Source organism: Columba livia, chromosome 1 (assembly GCF_036013475.1).
Source record: "Columba livia isolate bColLiv1 breed racing homer chromosome 1, bColLiv1.pat.W.v2, whole genome shotgun sequence".
Lineage (NCBI taxonomy): Eukaryota > Metazoa > Chordata > Aves > Columbiformes > Columbidae > Columba > Columba livia.
This window is the reverse complement of record NC_088602.1, coordinates 146,360,788-146,381,483: the sequence shown is the minus strand read 5'-3', so window position 1 is coordinate 146,381,483 and position 20,696 is coordinate 146,360,788. Positions and strand designations below refer to the sequence as shown.

The 20,696-nt window shown below is 41.1% G+C and overlaps 1 protein-coding gene across 18 annotated transcripts in view; it reads right to left on the bottom strand.

Annotated features, from left to right (window-relative positions):
• WNK1 (WNK lysine deficient protein kinase 1) overlaps positions 1-17,586 on the bottom strand; it is a 107,224-nt gene extending 89,638 nt beyond the window's left edge. For 7 of the 18 annotated variants that reach the window (XM_065035675.1, XM_021284733.2, XM_065035684.1 and 4 more), the window contains exon 1: positions 15,814-17,584. In XM_065035675.1, coding sequence (XP_064891747.1) covers positions 15,814-16,599 — 786 coding nt within the window. In that variant the 5' untranslated portion in view covers positions 16,600-17,584. Of the gene's footprint in view, positions 1-15,813 lie in introns of all 18 variants that reach the window. The other 11 variants (XM_021284737.2, XM_065035720.1, XM_065035763.1 and 8 more) reach the window with 7 other exon arrangements.
• Between the last annotated feature and the right edge of the window lie 3,110 nt (positions 17,587-20,696).

The window sequence follows — 20,696 nt, the reverse complement described above, 5'->3', positions numbered from 1 at the left end:
AAGTGCATAGCACCGCAACCCTTGATCTCTACTTGACAGAAGTCGTCATTCAAGGCTCAAGATATTTTGTCACCCCACCACGTCTAAGACTGTTAAAAACCCAAAAAAGACAGGCAAACAGCTATACTTGCTGTTTCCAAGGGCACACATTGATGACTCCCAGACTCTCAAACTGTAAACCTGACACTAAACTATAAAGAGGCCATTCAGATGAGGTTCCAGATGGAAGATTTCCTAGTGCTTTGACACCAAAACAAGATATCACATGCCAATCTATAGCTGAAAAAAAAAAAAAAAAAAAAAAAAAACAAACAAACAAACAAAAAAAAAATCAACATTTTTCAGAATGACCTATTCCAGACAACCGATTTTATAGAAAGTCAAAACAGGAAGAATTGAAGTCCACCATGACTCTGAAGCGATGAAGATGCAGACTTTTTAACATTTACATATCTATTCATAAGCACTACTAATACGCCAATAAAAAGCACACTCTCAGTTCTCATGATCTAGACCAACCACATGGATTCAAACACAGTAGTTTTCACTGAAGGACACGTGTGATTCAAAGGACACAAAATCCATATTAAAGGACTCCATAACAGCTTCAGCCTCCCTAACTCCCACCAAACTCCAGACCTCTGAAGCTGCAAACCACCTCTTTCATACCAGCTACAAGGGCTTCTCTTGCACATGTACTGCGTTAGTGAATTCTACAATCTGAAAAAACCATTTCTGAAACACAACATACCTGGAAGCAAAAGTGAGATCTATTCAGACAAAGCAACTCGACCAGACAATGGTTTAGGGTTTTGGAAGGTACTTTTGGTTCGGCTTTTTTGAGTTTGCTGAGGCCCAAAGAGACTAGGACCTAACAGTGTGGTCAATTGTATTTATTGTTCCATTGTATAAAAGTGTTAACTATAGACATGAAACATATCTTCAAGTACCCCTTTGAAACAGAAAGCTTTTTAAAGCAGTAAGAACAGCTCCTCTCAAGGTTCAAGAAACAGGCAGTTCAACTAAAACACGGCCCATTTCCCTGGGGTTTTTTTTTTGTTTGGGTCTTTTAATTTTCACTTTTTTTTTTTTTTTAATTGATTGGGGGTTTTTTTGTTAGCACAAGTCTGTAGTTATCAAAACTTTCTGTTTTATCTGTAATTCAGTTTCAGGCCTATGCACTGCAGTGTTCACTACTAAAGAACTACAACCTTGCTTTACATTAGTTTTCTGCACAGCAGCTATTTTAAGTTAATGACCATACCAATTCTCCCATTAAAGTGGGTTGTTTGTTTTGGGTTCGTTTTTTTTCTCAGTCGTGTACTTAACACTCAGGTTTTTTTATGGCACTTTGTTTCACATTATGCTCAGCAGCCCATGCAACACATTGCCTTTTGCAACCACATAGCCAATGGTCATCAGCAGACTTCCACTCCCCCTTTCTCAATATTACTGGAATAAATCAAGGCTCATTTGCACATAGACAGCAGCAAAAACCCTCTGCAACCTGCAAAGTCAAGTTAACTCCCTTAATTATCAGTGTCAAGTACATTTATTATGGATCTTATTACACTTGATTCATTGTTAGCTAGGATCACATCAGGTATCTCAGCTTTTTTGCTAGAAATCCATATTCAAACACAGACTGAGGATTATCAAATGGCCAAAAGACCACCGAGTAATAGTCTGGAGAAATGTTCTTACTTAATACAACTACAAAAGGAAAGGATGCAATGAGAAGCTTTCAGAGCAATGCTTTTAGTTACTTTAGGAATAGTAAAATCCAGCATCAGTTGCTGAAACATTATATTAAGAGGACTTCTGTAATACTCCAGAAGAAGAATTATAACTCCAGCTTAAAAAAGAATTTGCATTTAAGTGGTTCAACCTCATTTTTTCTTCTTCTTTCAATGAGTCTAAAACTGCTTCTAATGGTTTCACATTACAGCTATATTTCAATCCAGAGTAATGCTTACGGCCCTCTAAACTAACAATCTGGTCACCAACTTGTGATCCCAGTGACTCCTGATAAAACTCACAGCTGTTGGACTGAGTATTTATATATGAAACAACTGACGTATTTCCATCTGGTCTTCATGACAAGAGGGTGACTGCACATAACGGCAAATCACTACTCCTTCCAAACAAAACTCGGTGATGAGGAAAGGGAAACTGCTGAGTTGGACTACCCTTGACACAAACAGACAACTCAGCTGTCACTTATGTTTTGGTCATTTGAGAAGCAGCAGAAGGTATATCTGAAATGAGACACTCTATTCAGCTGAAGCTCCATCTAGTCCATGGATTTTTTTTTTCCACTTCCTGGAAAGAGATTTGGCTTGAGAAGGGGGGAGGGGGAAGGCAAATTCCCAAGAGAACTGTAAGCACATTTCCATGGATAAGATTGATTTACCAGCTGGAAAATCTAAGTTTGGAAGAAGGCAGCTCCAGGAGTCAAAATTTAGATTCAGGTTTTAACCATACTCTTTGTTATTTTACATAGAGTAGCCAAAGTCAGACAGAGGTACAAAATCTGCTTCATTCCAGAGGGCAGGGGGTGAGAAAAAAAAAGTTCCTCATTTTTCCTGATGGCTTATACAGGGAACACAGGAGGATTCAGGAAGGCCAAAGTTAAAAAATAAAGCAAAAAAGCAACATTGGCAATGACTGATACAGTGTTTTGTTGGAGAGGGAGGAATGAGAATACTTCCTGAACAGGTAAGAAGCAAGAACAATTACCATTCCCACACAGGAACAAGAAAAACAAAAGATACCGTTTCCCTGCATATTATTGCCAGAGAAGATAAGGACAGAAGTCAAAGGGAAAGTGGAAAATATTTTTCTACATCATCAACCAAGTCATTCTTTCCATTCTAATTCCAATGCCAACTTCCTCAGATTTCATACTCCTCTTAAAACATCATCATGCTTCCAGACTGCTGCCTTTTATCTGCACTCATTCACACCAACCCAGTTAACATGCATATCAGTTGAGTCATTATCTGGTATTTATCAGTGATTTTAGATAGAGTAGGTGCATTCCATCAAATTTTACAAGTCTACCCAAACCATGTGGTTTGTCACAAAAAGTTATCAAGATCAGAAGTTGAGAAACATATACCCTTGTATGTGATACAACAGTAAAAAAAAAAAAAAAAAAAAAAAAAAAATCACACAAGCAGCATGCTTTAGAAATTCAGTATTATCTTATAAGCTGCTGCATTAGAAGCCACAACTGTTTTCTGACAGAGGTCAAACCACTAAAGAACTGTAGTGAAGCAAACCCTCAGTTAAGCAATTTGGAATACCAACCAGTAATTTGCAATAATAGTAAGTAACAGAGGCTACCACAAAAAGAATTTTGGGAATTATTTTACTGATGTTGAGAAAGTACAGCTAGCTGCTTTAGCACAGCTGATCCTGCCATACTTCCTTTGGTTAGCATGACCTAATGCAAAGCTACTTAAGCTTTCTTCACAAAACTGAACCATTTCTTTGCTTCACCATTTGAGAAAATTACTGTTTGCACTAGTGTTTTCTTATGTGAAAAAGGACTACCTGCATTTCTGCAGATTGTTCTGAATCAGTTTATCAGCAAGCTGAAACTCAAACCCTATCACTTGGATGGTTTAGAATCTAAGGATGCGTTCTCCCAGATGCCAAAGAATATTAAGATTTTAAAGTACATCTTAGAAAACAGATTCAGAAAGCTTTCTAGAATAGGTAATCATGTCCCACTAACTAGGCCACAGATGCTGTTTTGGGATAGAACATAGAATCACAGACACATCTAGGCTGGAAGAGATCTTTAAAATCATTCAGTCCAATCTGTAAACCAAACATTGTCTCTCCAGTTCCAAAAAAAACCTCAAACACCTAAATTACGGTGACTTTGAGACTAAATGTGTAGGTTTATCATCTGTCACAAAATACTAAAAACCCCACAAGAAGTAGCAACAAAATGCTCATCATGACTGGCTGCTGCCCTTATAAATCTCAAAGTCTGAATACATGCATAAAATTACTTTTTCATGTTCACGTAAATTACACATACATTTAATACGCGTCTGTAAAAAACTGAGAAACTGAAGTATGCCAACAGGAGGTAAGTTATTCAATAAGATATTACTAAACTAAGAATACAGAGAGGTATTTGGCAAAAACAATATAATACAAATACTAATGATACTTAATGAACTAGCCACTCATAGTAATGGAAATTTTCAGAATCAATTCATTGTTTAAATTTGCCTTGTCCCAAAACCTTAAAATTCCTGTCATGTACATCCTAAGAAACAAGTCTTTTTTTGCTATTCCTCACCTTTATCTTGTAAATGCATTTTCAAGTTCCTTAGAATAAACCACTTAATTCCACAGATTACTGACAGATTTAAGAGTCTCCACCACCACCAAATTGAACTTCAATTCTGCTTAGTTTTCTGGGATTCACCCAATTTGAGATGCAAGACTTCATACTGGATGGGAGGAAGAAAAATAATTTTGAACCCTAGTTCCAAGATACAGACAACATAATTCAAATATGAAAAATAGCTAGTTAAGTGCTCTTATATACATTTAGTCATGTTCAGTTGCATTTATGTGCCATAATTTGTGCTGTATTACTACCCTCTCCATACACACACAGTTCCATGACAAGCCCACTTGATGCACCTATGCAAACACCTTGGAAACTCTAGGGACACCAACTATAAGAAAAATGACCAGTCTGTCAAAAAAGAATAAAAAGAAAAAAAAAAAAAAAAGAAAGTGAACAATATATTAAGCTATATTAGTCTAACCTGACTGTTCCAAGTTTTGGTTTATATGCATGCTACCTGAATAAATCAAGCAACTTACTTGGACAAAATTGTTTCCATCACTAACACCCAGATAGAAGGGACAAGTTACAGGCTATAGTACAATTCTCAAAAGGTTGCATTACAATCTAAAGCAACTGGAAATATTTGTTCTCCTACACAGACAGAAAAAAAAATGCAGTCCCTAAACAACAGAATGTTAACTACTTACTTGTTCTGTATATAAAACTTACTTCAAGCAAAAATGGAACTCAAACCAGAATTCCCTGGGATCTTGTCACTTTCTGCAAATGCAAGATGACTACAACTTGAGAAGCCAAAATTCCTCCTTCTTCCTCCTCTTTTGTGGTTGTTTTTTTTGTTGTTGCTGTTGTTGTTTTGGGGGTTTTTTGATTTGTTTTTTTTTTGTTGTTGTTGTTGTTGTTGTTTTGCCACAACCACCAAAAAGCTCTGAACATTCAAGCAGGTAGTCTACAAAGTCAAAGGGAACTCATAGGAAACACATGCATGTTTTCCTAGAGGAAACCTGAGTATTAAAAAGAGTTTTTAAATGGCAGATCTTCAGGTATAGACCATACACAACCTAGTAATGTACTACAGCATTTAAGTCTTCAGCAGCAACCCAGAGTCTCTTCACTATTGGGTTGCTGTTTGGGTTTGTGTTTTGGTTTGGTTTTTTTTTGTTTATTTGGGGGTTTTTGTGCGTGATTTTTGTGGGCTTTTTTGTTTGCTTGGGTTTTTTGAGTTGTTCTAGGTTTTGTTTGTTGGGTTTTTTTCTGTTCCTGAGGGTACATACTGAACGTCTCAGATATGTTCAGGCTTGTGTAACAAGATCAGCAAAAGGTATCATACCATCACCTGAACTGGCTCACAGTTGCCATCAAGAGGCAAAAAAATTCAAATTTAAGTGTGTCATTTCCGCCACCCTCCCCCACCCAGGTACAGACAACCTGAAATGCATTTAGCTTTTGAGCAGTTGCCTGCAGAAAAAAGCTCAAGCTGCATACAAAGGAAGCAGAGAAAAACCACAGAAAAAACATCCTAAAACTAAACTTAAAATCTTATTTTTGTATCAGACATTTCTGCAGTTTCACCATTTTTAGTACGCTGTTCCTGGAAAACCTAACAACTCACTAACTCCCAAGTAATGATAAACGCAAATAAAAACCATGCCCCCAAATGCCAGTCTACTGATAATATCTACTTGTCTACATCCAGAAAGGGCAACATAAAAAACAAACAAACAAACAAACAAACAAACAAACCACACTTCAGACAGTATTTCTAACTGTATGATACTTGTTTGAATGGACTGCTTCTCAACAACTCTCCAAGCATAGTCTCACTTATTGTATTTTTTCTTCAGGGAAGACTCAAAGACTGAGTCCAAGCCAGCTATAGCAAAACAGTGCACATTAAGTTAGCATCTTGCGTTTTTATATAGATACACAACTTACATTTCCTAAATGAAAAGTATACTGTAAGCAGCTGAAGAAAGAGACAAACCAAAAATAGTTTTATGTTGGAAAAAGCCTCACTAAAAAGCAGCAGATTTGAAAACAGGCATGGCAACATTTTGTGACACTTCAGCAAAACCCGCTAATGGTTCAGAAATTGCCATTAACAGATGTATATTACATAAGCATAGACAGATTTGCAGATCCTTAAGATAATAAGCCTGGATTGCTGAAGCTTTTAATAGCAATACTTGTGGGTTATTGTTTGTATGTCATTAGTCTTTGCCAGGATAGAAACAGTCAAAATACATTCAGATTGGGGTCATAAACTTGCCAGCAAGTCAGCAAAGCAGAAACAAGTCATAAAGTTACCCTAAAAGAAGAAAATGTCCAAAGAAAACTGGGTAACACCATCACTTGGATACTCTTAAACTATGATGAGACTGTATTAACTGGCCAAAACAAGATAAAATGCACTTTATTGCTGGTATCAACTTAGTACTATCTTGTGTTTAGCTCATCATTCCTATATAGCTGACTCAGAGTTACTCCAATTACAAAGAGATCAGTATTCTTATTCTTCCCAAATTCCTCTACGAGGTGGTAATAAACTCTTAATCAGTTAATGATTTTTTTTTTTCCCCACTTGTAGCTTTTTGCTTTGTTGCCAGCCCCAAATCCGCTAACAGAACCCACTATCTTCAGCTACTGATATAATGAAATTAGGAATGTCTGAAAGATGATCCAAAATAGCTAAACAGGAACAAAGCTTCTCCCTCATATAAAGGGTCTAATAAAGCTTATTTTACACACCATCTGCTTTAGCATAAAAATGTTCAGTGTATAGTTATAGCTTCTATCAATAACTGCTTATTAGCATTTCTCAAATTTGCAAAATCTCTCTCTTTGATTTAATCTCACTGGTAACATGCTAAAAGGAGTCCTCATGAAATTAAAAGACTTGAAAACCACCATAGTGATCTTGTCCTGAGAACACGTATTCCAGGGAACTGCTGCCCAGACTAGTGCCAATAGATGAACCAGATGATTGCAGAATCAAATTCTTGGGCATACTGAGTACAAAAACAAATGGTATCCCCTACTTTAAAACACACAGCCCTGGCTAAAGCATTAGTTCCAGTGTCATTGACAGATCATTTAAAAGCTCATATATATTTCAGTTACGAGACAGATGGTCATAATAAACATACTTCCTGCAGGATTTCTAAACTATGCAGGTAGCAGTCTCCAAAAAATCTGTTTATACCTAAAATGATAAATCCAAGCTTGGAAAGTTTGCCCCCTCAAGTGAGTTTAGAACGAGTTATCCTTGTAAAAACTGCTTACTGCTTTATGTAGTTATTACTATTCAGAACAACTTCTGGAAGACAAAAAAACACCAACACAAATCTATTTTCTAGCACACTGCAGTTTCCTTTGCTGAAAAATAAACTAAGAGCATGCCAATTTTCTTGTGAGCCACACAAAGTAACATACTGCTAGGAATTTCCCAGGCAAATCTGGAAGTGCTTCAGAATAATCTGGGTATGTGCAATGCACCTGTCATCACCTGGTGAAAAGTTCAGAATATGTTTGAGAACCAAATCCTAATTCTTCTGGTCACTGTATTGCATCCCAGGGGTTTGTTGTTGTTCTTCTTGTTGTTTTTGGTTGGTGGTTTTTTTTTGGTTATTGGTTTTTTTTTTTCCACTCTGGTTTACTAGAAAAAATGACTTGGCAACACCTGTGATGATCTTGTTCCAAGTATCTCCTCTTGGGTTAAGAGGATAGCATCACATGGCACAGATCATTAACACAAAGTTTATCCTTTGCTGCATGGAGTTAAGGAATATTCTGCAGGTTGTGGCCATTAAACAAGGAGAAAGCTTCCTTTCTCAAGGATTACCTCAAGTGAGCCACAGACTCAATCCTAGTCACCTTTCACTTCCTCTGGCTCTTCCAAGGGGAATAATGAGGGCAACAAAAACCACACACTGAGAAGTGCTGGTATGACAATTTCTAAATCTGTCAAGGAAGTTGGAAGTAAGGCAGAAAGAAGGATATCTGTAGTATCTTGACCAGAGACATTCAAACACTGTTTGACTTTCAGTACATAGCCTGAATCATTCTCAGAGTCAGCTAAAGAAAGTCCTGGGGATCATAAGCAGCTTCCACAAAAATACTTATGAAGTCAGTATAAAAAGTTGACTCTCATTTGTTAGGACAAGAATTTTAACATCATATTTCAAAAAATTCTCAGATGCCTCATGTTTGACAAAAGCCTCAGCTACTCTGAGAAACCAATTTTCAAGCAGCACTACCAATGCAGCTATTTAGAATAGGAAACGTTGCAAGTATACTAGAAAAGCATTTTTCCAGACATAGAGGGAACACATTATGATCAAGTTAAAACCATGGAATCATTATCTCAAGTTTTAAGGGTTGAAAACAGTAACTTTCTACCATTTGCTATTAAAATAAACACACATGCTCTGCCAAGAGAAAGTGTTATGCCTAGCTGCAGAAGCACTGCGAACTTCCATGACATTTGTTCTTTTCCTTATAGCTCATATGTTACAGCCACTATGCCTGCATTTCCATTTTTCGTAAGTAATAACTCTCAAAGACTAAGACAAGCTGGCAGATGTGAACTTAAAGATTGAAACAGAATAATACTCAACTTTTATTTCAACTCAACCATGATTTGGAAAAACCAACTAGTGACCTCAAAAAAAAAAAAAAAAGGCTGCTAATCTTTACAGGAAGCGAGAGTTTCTAAAGAGATGCATGACAGGAAGCATCAAGGCTGCCACTGCTTAGCACAAACTTTGCCACATGCAGTATGGAGAATTTGGGTGACAGAGCTGTGCTGAGCTGCTGGTATGAAAAAAAAAAAAAAAAGAAAAAAAAATAAAGAAAAACAATGACAAAATAAGAAAAAGGACATGTGGCCCAGAAAGATGTTGCTAACCAAAAGGTACCGAATCTACACTGCACTGTGCACTGCATCCATGGAGACTACCACAGATCTATTACTGCTTGTTTTATTTATCACTCTGCTCAACAGTTCTCAAAGGACTCTATTCAGGATATCTCCAAGAAGTTTTATCAGGTGGGGTTTTTTTTCCTCCCCTTTCAAAGAAAGATTATAGTCCTAGTACTATTTCTTAGACCTCAAAAGTTTACTTATGAAGTTAAGCGTTTTTACTTTAAACTACAACAGCTCAAAACAAATCTTATTTAAAAGATTCAATTCAGCAGCTCTCAAACCTACCTGAACCGGCAAATAAGAACCTGTTCATTTCCATAAGAAATGCTGCATTTTCTGAATGTACTTATCCGATCTTTTTTTTTTGCTCACAACCAGCCAGTTACAAATTGAACCACAGCCACCTCCAAAACTGATATCCCTTTGAGGTAAGATTATTTTCCTAAGTAGAGGTCTCCTAACAGCTGCAACTCCAGAATGTGCTTTAAAGCTCCCTTCTCTCTTTCAGGGTCACCTTTGTAAAGTCTGAGGGAGCCCTACCACTGTTTAAACTTCTGCAGGTAATTAGTCTGGCTCCTTTCCCATGTCATTTATCAAGCTGTCAATTGTATCAATTACAGCAGAAACACTCAAGAATACGGCTGGTTTTTGTTCTTTAGCCAAAGGAGAAGTTATCTCATCAGATATCTGAAGCCAGTAACTACCAGTAACTTGTTCTGCTCTATGACATAAAAAAACCACAAAAAATTTAGACTTTACTGTACAAAATTTCAAGCTCCCTATGCATCCACACTTGAAGACACTTAGAATTACAGCATAACCTGAAAGGGTTATAAAAATATTATACACTTACAGTTTTACACATTTTTGTTTTCAATACTCTGGAATTTGTAGAGCTCATAAGGAAAGAACGATGTTCATAGAGATTGTCACATACCTGTATTAACCTATATTTGTGACAATTATGCATCTGACCCAGATGCAGTCATCGAGCGGATGAACATTGCTACTGTGACAGTAGTTGTAGCCACATACAGTTATTCTCAGACTAGTGGGATACCTTAAACACTGATGTGAAGTACAAGGTAGGCAAGGGAGTCACCATACTGGATTAGACTTGAGCTTGATCCCTTTCCGTAAAAGTTTCACAAAATATATTTTAAAATATTCAGAATAAAACCACAGTTGGAGCTTTCAAATAACATATATTTGTTTCAGCATGCTCACTATTCTTCCAAAACTAGCAGAATGTAATAATTTTCCAGTAGCACTTAACAGAGATACAGTTCCAGATACACACTCTCCAGCTTTCCCTCACTGCACAAATGTTTTGATCTGCTTTTCCATTTTGCTTTAATGCAGCCATACGATCATGCATCAGAGCTAGCATCTTTGCAGTCCGGCCTCCTAGTGAGCAATATGCAACCAACTTTAAAAAAAAAAAAAAAAAATAAAAACACCACAGGATGCCACAGTTATGTGATACAAGACCTTTTTTGGTTGTCAGACTTGAATGTGCAACTTCTCTAACATTCCTAGCTCAGTCTAAAAAGCAAAGAAGTTTTTAAGAATTATACTTTGACTTCAGTAAGTTGATATTTATCATGGTGAGCCTGCAGCAGAGTCTATACTCCAGAGTAGATAAACTACATTCCACTGTTGTCTGCTGACCTAAAAAAAAAAAATCAGTATTAAATATAGCTTTAAGTCTAAGAGATAAAGATTGGTATAGTCAAACCTGAAATGTCACTAAAAGTGAAGATACACATAATATCCAAGCAACTTCCTGTACTGTCAGTTTCAAGTTAACTTCTACACATTGTTGCACTCAGAAAAATTCTGACATATGGAAATATGATTTAGCACCTCACTACTTCCTGTAATAAAGTGATGACCACAGCTGCATTTTTACCAGAGCACAATACAGAATCTCATGATTCACATTTGGTTATGGCATTATGTTTGTTCTCAACTGTTTTTTCATTTCTACTGCCTATGTAAAGAAAACTCCATTTGTAAGTTGGAGTACCCATACACTACACTTTGTCCATAGACAAAGGTCTGCAAAAGAATTGCATATGTGTAACCTACACAGGTTTATTACTCGTAAGATTTATAACTTAAGGTAACCAAACTCACATTTAGCTTCCCCTCAAAGTAGTAACGAGTACAACATACTCTTCTGGCACCACTTCCAGCTCTCAAACTCATTTCTTACCCCCAGAAACTCTATCTCACTTAGGGACAGCCCTCAACCTCCTTCTACCCTTCAGCAGCTCACATGAGGCCAGAGTAAGAATGGCAAAGTGACATACCAGCAAGAAGATGCATTTGTGAACTGTAACTGCTGACTGATCAACCTACCCTTTCTGTCAAAGAAATGCAAAGGACAGGAGTGACATAGCACATCCCAGACAAACAGTGCTGTTCTCCAGTGCACACTGGAATGCATTTTCAACTAATGTAAATATCTTCTAATAAGTTTCTAAATCATGCCTCCTCTAAAAGAAGACAATGTCCAAATGAAAGAAGATACATCTTCAAATGCCTGACAAATACACAGTTCAAAAGATAATCCAATTTACCTTCCACATCATCAAGCACACTTGAATATTTGAAAAGTTACTAATTTGCGTAACAGAATCCAGAGCAACAATTGTAGATGTAAGATTCTGCAGTCCAGCAAGTGACTGCACCACCCTGCATTGTTATGTAAACCAAAAATTAAATGACTGCCTTGCATTAAAACCAACTCAAACAGGGCCTCAGAGGATGACACATTACCCCTAAAATTTGGCTTTTATGGTCAACTATGTGACTCTTGCTACCTTTGACATAGGAGTATTATTTTGCATAGATAAACTTTATGCAACAGGAAAAGGCATCATATTTTAGCCACAGTCTTAACTAAACTGTGCAGAGGTGACAAGAGACTCACTGCTCAGAAATGTAATTTAAAAGACTAACCAGTAACAACTGTACAGGAAGAGTTATTTTAAATTACAGTAGAAAACAGTGGTAATAACCACTTTTGTCAACTTCTACCTACTTAAAGACCATTAAAGCAGCAACCTTAACTACTGCTTCACACAATTTAGGAGATGTGCTAATGACAACAGTAGGAGGCACACTTGACTCAGAAGAACCAGAGTTGAAATGAATATACACAATGGGAACAAAAGTGTTTGAAAGCTAACACTACACTAACAATTTCCTTGCAGTAACTGAAGCTGAGTACTGGCCCTATGCAGTTGCTGTTGAGCTCACAGCTCTACTAAGCTCACAGCATGGCAGGTATTTCACATTTAAATACCTGCACCCAATATTCAAGCTAGCTTCAGTTACAATTTGCTTCATACGGACAGGCCACAAAGTAAACTAGGATAGTCCATCCGTCTCATCTTTGCTAGGATTCTGTTACACATCTATAAGTAACCTTGAAACACTCAATTCCTTCAAATCTCCCCATCTTCCACAAATCAAGAAAAACTAGAGTCTTGGCCAGGACCTCCCTTGCAGAAGATACTAAGAACATCATCAGGTCACCACAGAACTTCAGATCTTTCTCCTTCTATTTCCTCCACAGTTCAGTACATAAGTGTAAGGGGCATCACAATATTCTCCAGAGTATCAGCAGCACCTTGGAAACCCAAGCTGCATTTGGTAAACAGCACCCAGACTCCCTTTGAAAGAAAGCATATTGATCTTCTCAGATTCTACACTTTATCACTACAGAGCACATACATAAAAATTAGGTATAGATGCATTATTCAGCATTAAAAAGTCATTCTGCCAGGGACTATCACAAAGCCTTCTGTGCTGTCCTCAACCCACAAGATTTCTACTACAGAACTTGTTCCAACAGTGCAGTTTTACTGAGCTGAAAGCAGCTGGCACCTTGCTTCCTTCCAAACAGCAGAGATTTTAAAGAAACCAAAGCATTTGAAGTATGCTAGAAAAGGCTTAAAAGAACATACGCCCAAAGCCTCTGCAAAAGTATGAACTGTTCTCACCCCATTCTGCTATATATCTTGCAATCAAGAACTGTGATACACCTTTATCAACTTTGGACAAGCCATGAGAGGAACAAGTTACTCTGCATAATCATGCTAAGCAGCCTAATTCCAGCAGCACTACAGTAGCACTGTTTAGGAGACTAGAGAAGTGGGACACCTAGGATGCCTATGTTTGCTATCATGAACACAGGGAAGAAAAGCTCTGCTATCGCTAAAGGACACTATTTCAAGACAAATTAAAGTAACCATCAGTTAGTTACGGTTAGCACAATAGAGCATGAAGAAAATAATTCATATTTCTGTGATAAAATAATTATGCTTTGAAGGTTCACCAATCCTCAAATCGTGGCATTCCAGAAAATCAACAACAACTCTGTTTCAGTCCATCTTTGGGAATTCAGATTGTATTTTGATACAAATCACATATAACAAATATAACTAGCCTGACAACAACTATATTTTCCTAGATAAAGAAGAGGAAGTACCCATCATGCCAATAAATACCAAGTTTCTCCTTGTATTTCTAGACACAAACAGGACTTAATCTTAAAATATTGTACTAGCTGTAGAGTCTAGCTCCCTTAGCAAATACTTTTAAGAGCTATAAAATTTCTATTGTCATTTCAAACTTGTCATTTTGTATGCAGTCTCCTTAGGAGAGGAAAACTACAGCCTTCAAAATAATTTAACCCACAAGGCACTCCTGTAGTGTCATTAAACTCCAAGCAAAACATCAAATATTTCCCTCTTAAAAATATTTTCATTCATGCTTTTTATAATGTCATTTTAAATACTACGCATTAAATTCTTCAATCAACTGAAAGCTTAGCAACATGTCCTTTATAAATAAGCTTCTTTATTAAATTACTTAAAAGAAGGTGCCCTTTTAACCAGTTTGTCCACATGGTACTGATGATGTTTAAGACACTTCAACAGAGTAAATGTTAGCAGAAAATGACATATGCCAAACTGACATTAGTTTCTGATCAGTAAGTAAAGTGTGCAGATTAAAATGGATCTCAGGGGTTAAAGTTAAGGAACTTCAAAATTGTAAACATAAAAATTTCAAATAGAAGTCATATCATTCTGGTGGATTACTAATCTCTCAGTTCAAACTGCACATAAAAAGCTTAAGTGGAGCCCAACACTGGACCATTTCACTTTAATTTTAAAATCAATGCTCAAAAGACCACAACAGCAAGTACATAGCTAGCACAAAAGAGCAGAGAATGCTTAAGGGTCACAAAGAAAATTGGAAGTTTACTTCCACAGTCAGTAAGCATAGAATAATGGCAATAACATAATGAACCAAGACACTGGTAGAATGTTTGAGCAATGACTCAAAAGCAAATATGAATACAAATTGAGAAATTCCTAAATAAATTATCTCAGTTTGACTGGAACAGATACAAAATTGCTTTTGAGAAGAAAAAAGTTTTGGTGTAGTTACCACCATCAGTCACCTGTGACTAACTAACTGCTTAAAAACCCCACAAAGACTTCTGGGATTTTGACCCCATGTTCTTTTGTCTGCCCTAAATTGGATGGGAACACACACAATAATAAAGCTATCCTACATAAACCCCTCTATGGATTGCACTGAAACACAACACTTTAAAACAAGCACTATCCTTTTAATTTAATGCTGAAGCTTTGAAAACAAACGAGTACACCAGGTTCCTGGTACTCCAGGCTCTTCCCACTTCTTTTAAGGTTGTTGCACAGCAACCTGCATCCCGGTTATACAAGCTCTGACTCCATGGTACAGAGGGTGTTCCTGTCATTGTTAGACAGGGCTTCTACAGAAACTCTGGCTTTGCTCAGGCTAGGAACTTCATAGAAGAGTAGTGTCTTATGCCAGTTTAATCCACCAGTCATTTGGAAAGATTAAATTTCAGGGCTTGTTTCTACTTTTTTTTTTTTAAAGCTTGAAAAAGGAAACAATTACTTTCTTCCTTTCCTTGTGCCTGTATCTAATGTAGATCTCTAGAACTTAAAATGAAAAAAACAGCTTTGCAAAACTAAACGATGTTATGAGCTACGTGACTCTGGCTATATTCTAGGGTTACCTCCTACAAGAATCCACTGCTATAAACACGTGAAATGTCTATGAAATTAACACTTTAGTATTTTTTTTTTAAGAAAAACATCTAAGCAAACTTTGGAAAAATTAAGGCTAGCTCAAGCTGACAAGCACACATTTTCCCTCAGCATCCCTGAAGCTGTGTACAAGTCTTTTAACAATCCTCCAAGCAACCTTTTGGAGGCATAAAATGCAAGACATTGTAAGAAACAGAACTTTATTACATTTTCTGATTATAAAACTAAAAAACTCTTCAGAGCACAGTATATTCAAAGAAATTAAAAGGCAAACTGACTCCAAGGAAAGGCTGCACTTTTCTTCCAAAGGAGTGCCTCAGGTAAGGTCTGCAGTTCCCTGTCTGAATAAAGCAGGCCTCCAGTTGATGGAGCACATAGCCTAGCACCTGGGAGAGTGACTGTGCTTGGGTAATTCAAATTTTCATTTATTTTACCTGCAGCTCGCACCAGGCAACTTCCACAGTGGTTTCCGTATCCAGTCCTTTATACACAGTTTTGAAAGAGCCTCTTCCAATCTCGATGTCAAACTTCAGGAAGCGGCCATCTGGGGAGAAGCCCACTGCCTTGGTCTCAAGCTCTTCGATGTCTTCCTGCTGTGTTCTCCGCTCCTCAAATTCCCGGCTGGCAGCTGACGCGCTTCCAGCGGCACTGGTGGGAGGTAGCGCGGTTGTCTCATCCTCCTCCTCCTTGGGTAGCAGTGGGGCAGCATCCTTCGCGGCAGCAGGCTCCTGAGCAGACTGTCCTTCGAGGGGAAGCGGGGCAGGTGGCGGCGGCTGCTGCAGCAGCGAGGGGGCCTGGGCGGCACTGACAGTGATGCAAGAGATCCGGCTGGCACACTCGGGAGGAGAGACCAACGGAGCGGCACTGCCTCCCGAGACAGGTGCCGAGGGCGCTGCGGGCTGCAAGCTGGGTAGCTCCAAGGCCGTAGCGTTGGAGTCGCAGATCACGCTACGGCGGAAGAAGCGGTGCTCGGTGGCTGCCGCCCCTCGGCTGTCCTTGTCCATGGTGTGGCGGCGGCGCCGGTACTCCTCACTACGGCCCCCGTTCCCTACTCCGCCGCCTGCTCCACCGGCCCCGGAGGCTCCGTGGTCGGAAGCGGCGGTTCCCAGCTTTTCCCCGATGGAGCTGTCCGAGCTGGAACCGTTCTTAGGCGGCGGCGGCGGCGGAGCCAAGAAGCGAGGGGCCGGGGTGCCGCTGTCTGCGGCGCCCCCCGACATCATGCCCCGGGGGAGCGCTGCTAGGGCGAGGCGGCGGCGGGGAGGAGGCGAGGGAAGGGGCCGGTCACTGAGCGGGGAGCGCGCCTGTCCGCGGCTGCCGTTGCAGCTGCAACAGAGGAGGGTCCCAAGGGCTCCTTACGGCGGAGCTGGGAGGCGGCTGCTGGGGAGGCTGGGCCGGCGGGGTGGGTCCCCGGTCAGTGTCTGCATCCATCCTGCAGCGGGGAGCCGGGCAGCGGGGCCGACATGGAGCACCGGGAGCGGAGACGGGGCGAGGGGATGTGAGCAGCGAGGAGAGAAAAAGCCCAAGCGCCGGGCCCGGGCGGGGCGGGAGGCGCCCTGAGGCGGGCCCCCGACCGGCAAGAAGCCGGTGCCTCACCCGGCTGCTTGAAGGCGAGGGGAGAGCGCTACAATTATTCCCGGGCGATGGGGAGAAAGCGGAGTGGATCCAGGCGCCCCCGGAGCCCTGTGAGGAGAGGAGGGGAGGGGAAGGTGCCGGGAGGCGAGGCAGGGAGAGGGGGGCAGGCCCCGCACGCCGGCCGCGAAGGAAGCTGCCGCGCTCAGTCACTCGCACCGGGCGGGGGGAGGCCTGGGCAGGCCCAGCGCCCTCACCCCGGCGAGGGGGTAGGGAAAGGGGACCCCGGGGCTCAGCCCCGCCTCACAGGGGCGCCCATGGCGGCCGCGGCCTTCACCTCCCGGCAGGCAGCCACCGCCCGCGCGCGACCGGGCCGCGCTCCCTCCAACAGCAGCGGACGCCGCTGCCGCCGCCTCGCACGGAGCCGGAAACCCTCCTCCTGCCCCCCGCCCGCGGCTCGCAGCCTCGCCTCACCGGGGGCCGCCCGCCGCCACCGCCGCCGCTGCCACAGGTAAGCCAAGTCCGGGTGGCGCCCCAGCGCCGCGGCGGGCAGGAGGGAGCCGGAGCCGCCGCGGCCGCCCCAGGGACGTCTCGGCGCTAAATGGCGACGAAAGCCCGAAACCGACACACAGGAGAGGGGGGGATGGGCCAGCGCCGCCGGCCACGCCCCCTTCCGCGCCCGCCCTGCGCACGCGCGCCCGCCCGCGCTGGGCGAGCGGCTCGCCCCCCACACCCCGCAGCCTCGGGGAGGCGGTGGCTCCCGTCGTGCACCGCGCGGCGCGCGCAGGCTCACGGGAGTTGTAGTTTCCGGTGGCGGCCGGGCGGCTCGCTGGGCCGGGCTGGGGGAGCCCCCCCGGTTTCCCCTCGGGGAAGGGAAGGAAGATGCGCCCCGCCCTCCGGGGCTAGGGGATCAATGTGGTGCCGGGGAGCGCGGCTGACCCCCAACTCCTGCTTTTCCCAAAGCAGGGCGGCGGCGGGGAGCGCAGCCGCCCCCTCCTGCCCCCGCCCGGCCCTCAGGAGGTTGCAAAGGCGCTGGGGCTGCTCCCATTGCTTGTTTCTTCAAGCCCTGTGTTACACCTACTTAATATATTAAATGTTTAGCTTTGTTTGTTCAAACAGCCGTTAAAATTCTTTACCATTGTGGGCAACGATAACTCCATGAACATGAGAAGCGTATGAACAAATGAGGGTTTGGGTTTTTCCTTGATTTAGGTCATCCGAAGAGGCACTAATTGGTCAGGCAACCCAAAAAATGCAAATAACTGCCATGTAAATGTGCAATCTCCATCGTTTAAAATAAACCGAATTTGCAACCTTTGCCCTGAAAACGATGGTTATTCTCCAGCAATTTCAGTCATGGCTGCTGCCCCTGAGCCCAGACTGTTCAGCAAGAACCCACACGGATGCTGACACAAATCGGGAACTTTCAGGTTAACAAAGCGCTGGCACACACAAGTCATCTGCTTTATTTATACCATGTTCCTCTTTTGTATTAATAAACCTAAACCAAGCACTTTCCTTCTTACACGAGCAGCCTTTAGAAGTCAACAGGAATGTACTGAAGGTGGAGCAAATGATTTGGTACCAAGTCTTTCAGGCAACTACAAATCAAAAAAATATGTTAAAGAAAAAAAAAATTAGGCTATTTCCTTATGTAGATAATATGTTTTCAGCAAACACACTGGCATTTCACATACTTTTTAAAAACGTACTTTTAAACCAGTAATTCAGAGGAAGTTGTGTGTTGCTGATGTAAGGTCTCAACTCCTTCTGCGCAACGTAACGCAAATGGCCTTTCAAAGCCCCACAGCTCCCAGCCACAAAATACCAGTGCAAGCAATTCTCACATACTTGTATTCCTCACATATAAAATTTAATACCACACAGTAGTCGGAACACCACTGTTTTCTGTACACCTTTCTGTACTACTTACCTTCATAACAACAACAAAAAAAATAATGATACATCTTCACAAAAGGTAAAAAATATGCTTTGTTGTACAACTCATCAATAAAGTCTTCTGCACAGCTTAAGCCTTCTAGAGATTGCCTTCACTGCAAGAGTTTAGTTAGTATATTCTTTAGTGTGCCACTCAAACTGCATTGGCACAAGAGCAGACACTCTCCAAAACAATGCTGAGCTAAACAGAGGGATTTCATCAGCAGCAAAGAGCAACTGAGTCAAAATCAATTAATTCATAATTCAATCTGCCATGTCCCTGCTGCACTTCCAGGACCAATGGCACCGGCAATTGACCACCAACATCTCCTCAAGATCCTCGTCTCCCAAGCAGGGTTCAGCTTCACTCAACACTTGGCTACGGGTATTTGTGCATCTCTAGATGCCAGAATGAAAATCCATTTGTAGCATCAGCAGGTATATCCATACTAGGTGTATCTATACTTTATACTGTTAGTAGGACGCTGTAGCAGAGCTCCAGCAAGGGCTGGCAACCAAGGCCCCATTACCTACCCTGGTCTGTGCCACTCCATCTTCACCACTGTTGTCGCCTTCTGGAGCTACCTTAAAGCAGAAGTCTGCTTTCCTCCACTGCTGGCTGCATTTTTAGTAACCCTTTCGATGGGATAAGTAGTAGTAGATAGCAAACCTTTCACCAGCTTGGTGCCTGATGTAGCTCCATGAGCCTATACCTGAAATAATACAATCATTCCTTGCAGTGTAAGCCTACAGAGCTGTTAGGTGAATTCCACTTGCATCATCAGGAGTTTTTGGCAGGCAGCTCCCAGGTTTGTGCTCAGCCACGTACCATATGATCTACTACAAAAGGTAGATGGGCTGCAGCTGGGAAACCACCGCCCTGTGGTCTACACATGTGGTTTAAATGAGACCTTGCGTGTAGCCCTTCTCTTACTCAAGTGCCTTTCACCCATTGTTCTTAAATATATTTTCCCTTAATTAAGGAAAAGCTTTGCAAAAGAGACTTGCAGCCTGGCGGTGCATAGCCACAGGGGGCCTGAGGCAGTCTTCTACTAAAAAATTGTGGTAATTATGTAAAAAGGCACCTCCCCGGTATCTGATCCAGCACATTCCTTAGTATAATACTCCTGAAATTCAAGAAGGTTATACCTCTGAGCCCAGGGTGTTCAGTGCGAGGTCCTTAACATCAAGCTTTTCTCACTGGCTCCTCTTCTGGGCAGAGACAGGTATAGCAGTCATCCCGGTGGGGAAAAAAAAAAAAAAATATATATATATATATATATGTATAAAAAAAAATCTGAGCAGCTGACCTGGAGGTGGGAATGATGGATTTTGTCTTTTTTGGCTCTGAAAAATGAAGTGGAATTATATTGGCAATTATATTTCATGTGGGTGTCGTTTTAATTTTGTCATTCTAAAAAAAGACAAGTGTAATAAAGGCTGTGGGCTTGCTTTCCCTTCCATTTTATTTCTTTTAGTCTGTAAAACTGTGTTTAGGCTAAATGGAAAATTTCAGTATTGCAGCAAGATTTAATAAAGCATTAAAGTAAATTCTATATGTATTCTGTGTTTAGAAACAAGTAATCAAAATAGTTTCAGTGCCAGAGTTCCTCAGCCCATTTTCTTTTGCCCATTGCCGTAAGAAACAGAAATAAGGAGCCTGACTGTACTTGAGAAATTACAGGCAAAGAGACTTAAACGATCTTTTGATTAAATCCAAAGGGCTGACACTTAACATACTAAAAATATCCTCCTTCTCTCAAGCCTCTTTTAGTTGCAGTCATCTTGTTTGGAACAATAATAGTTTTTA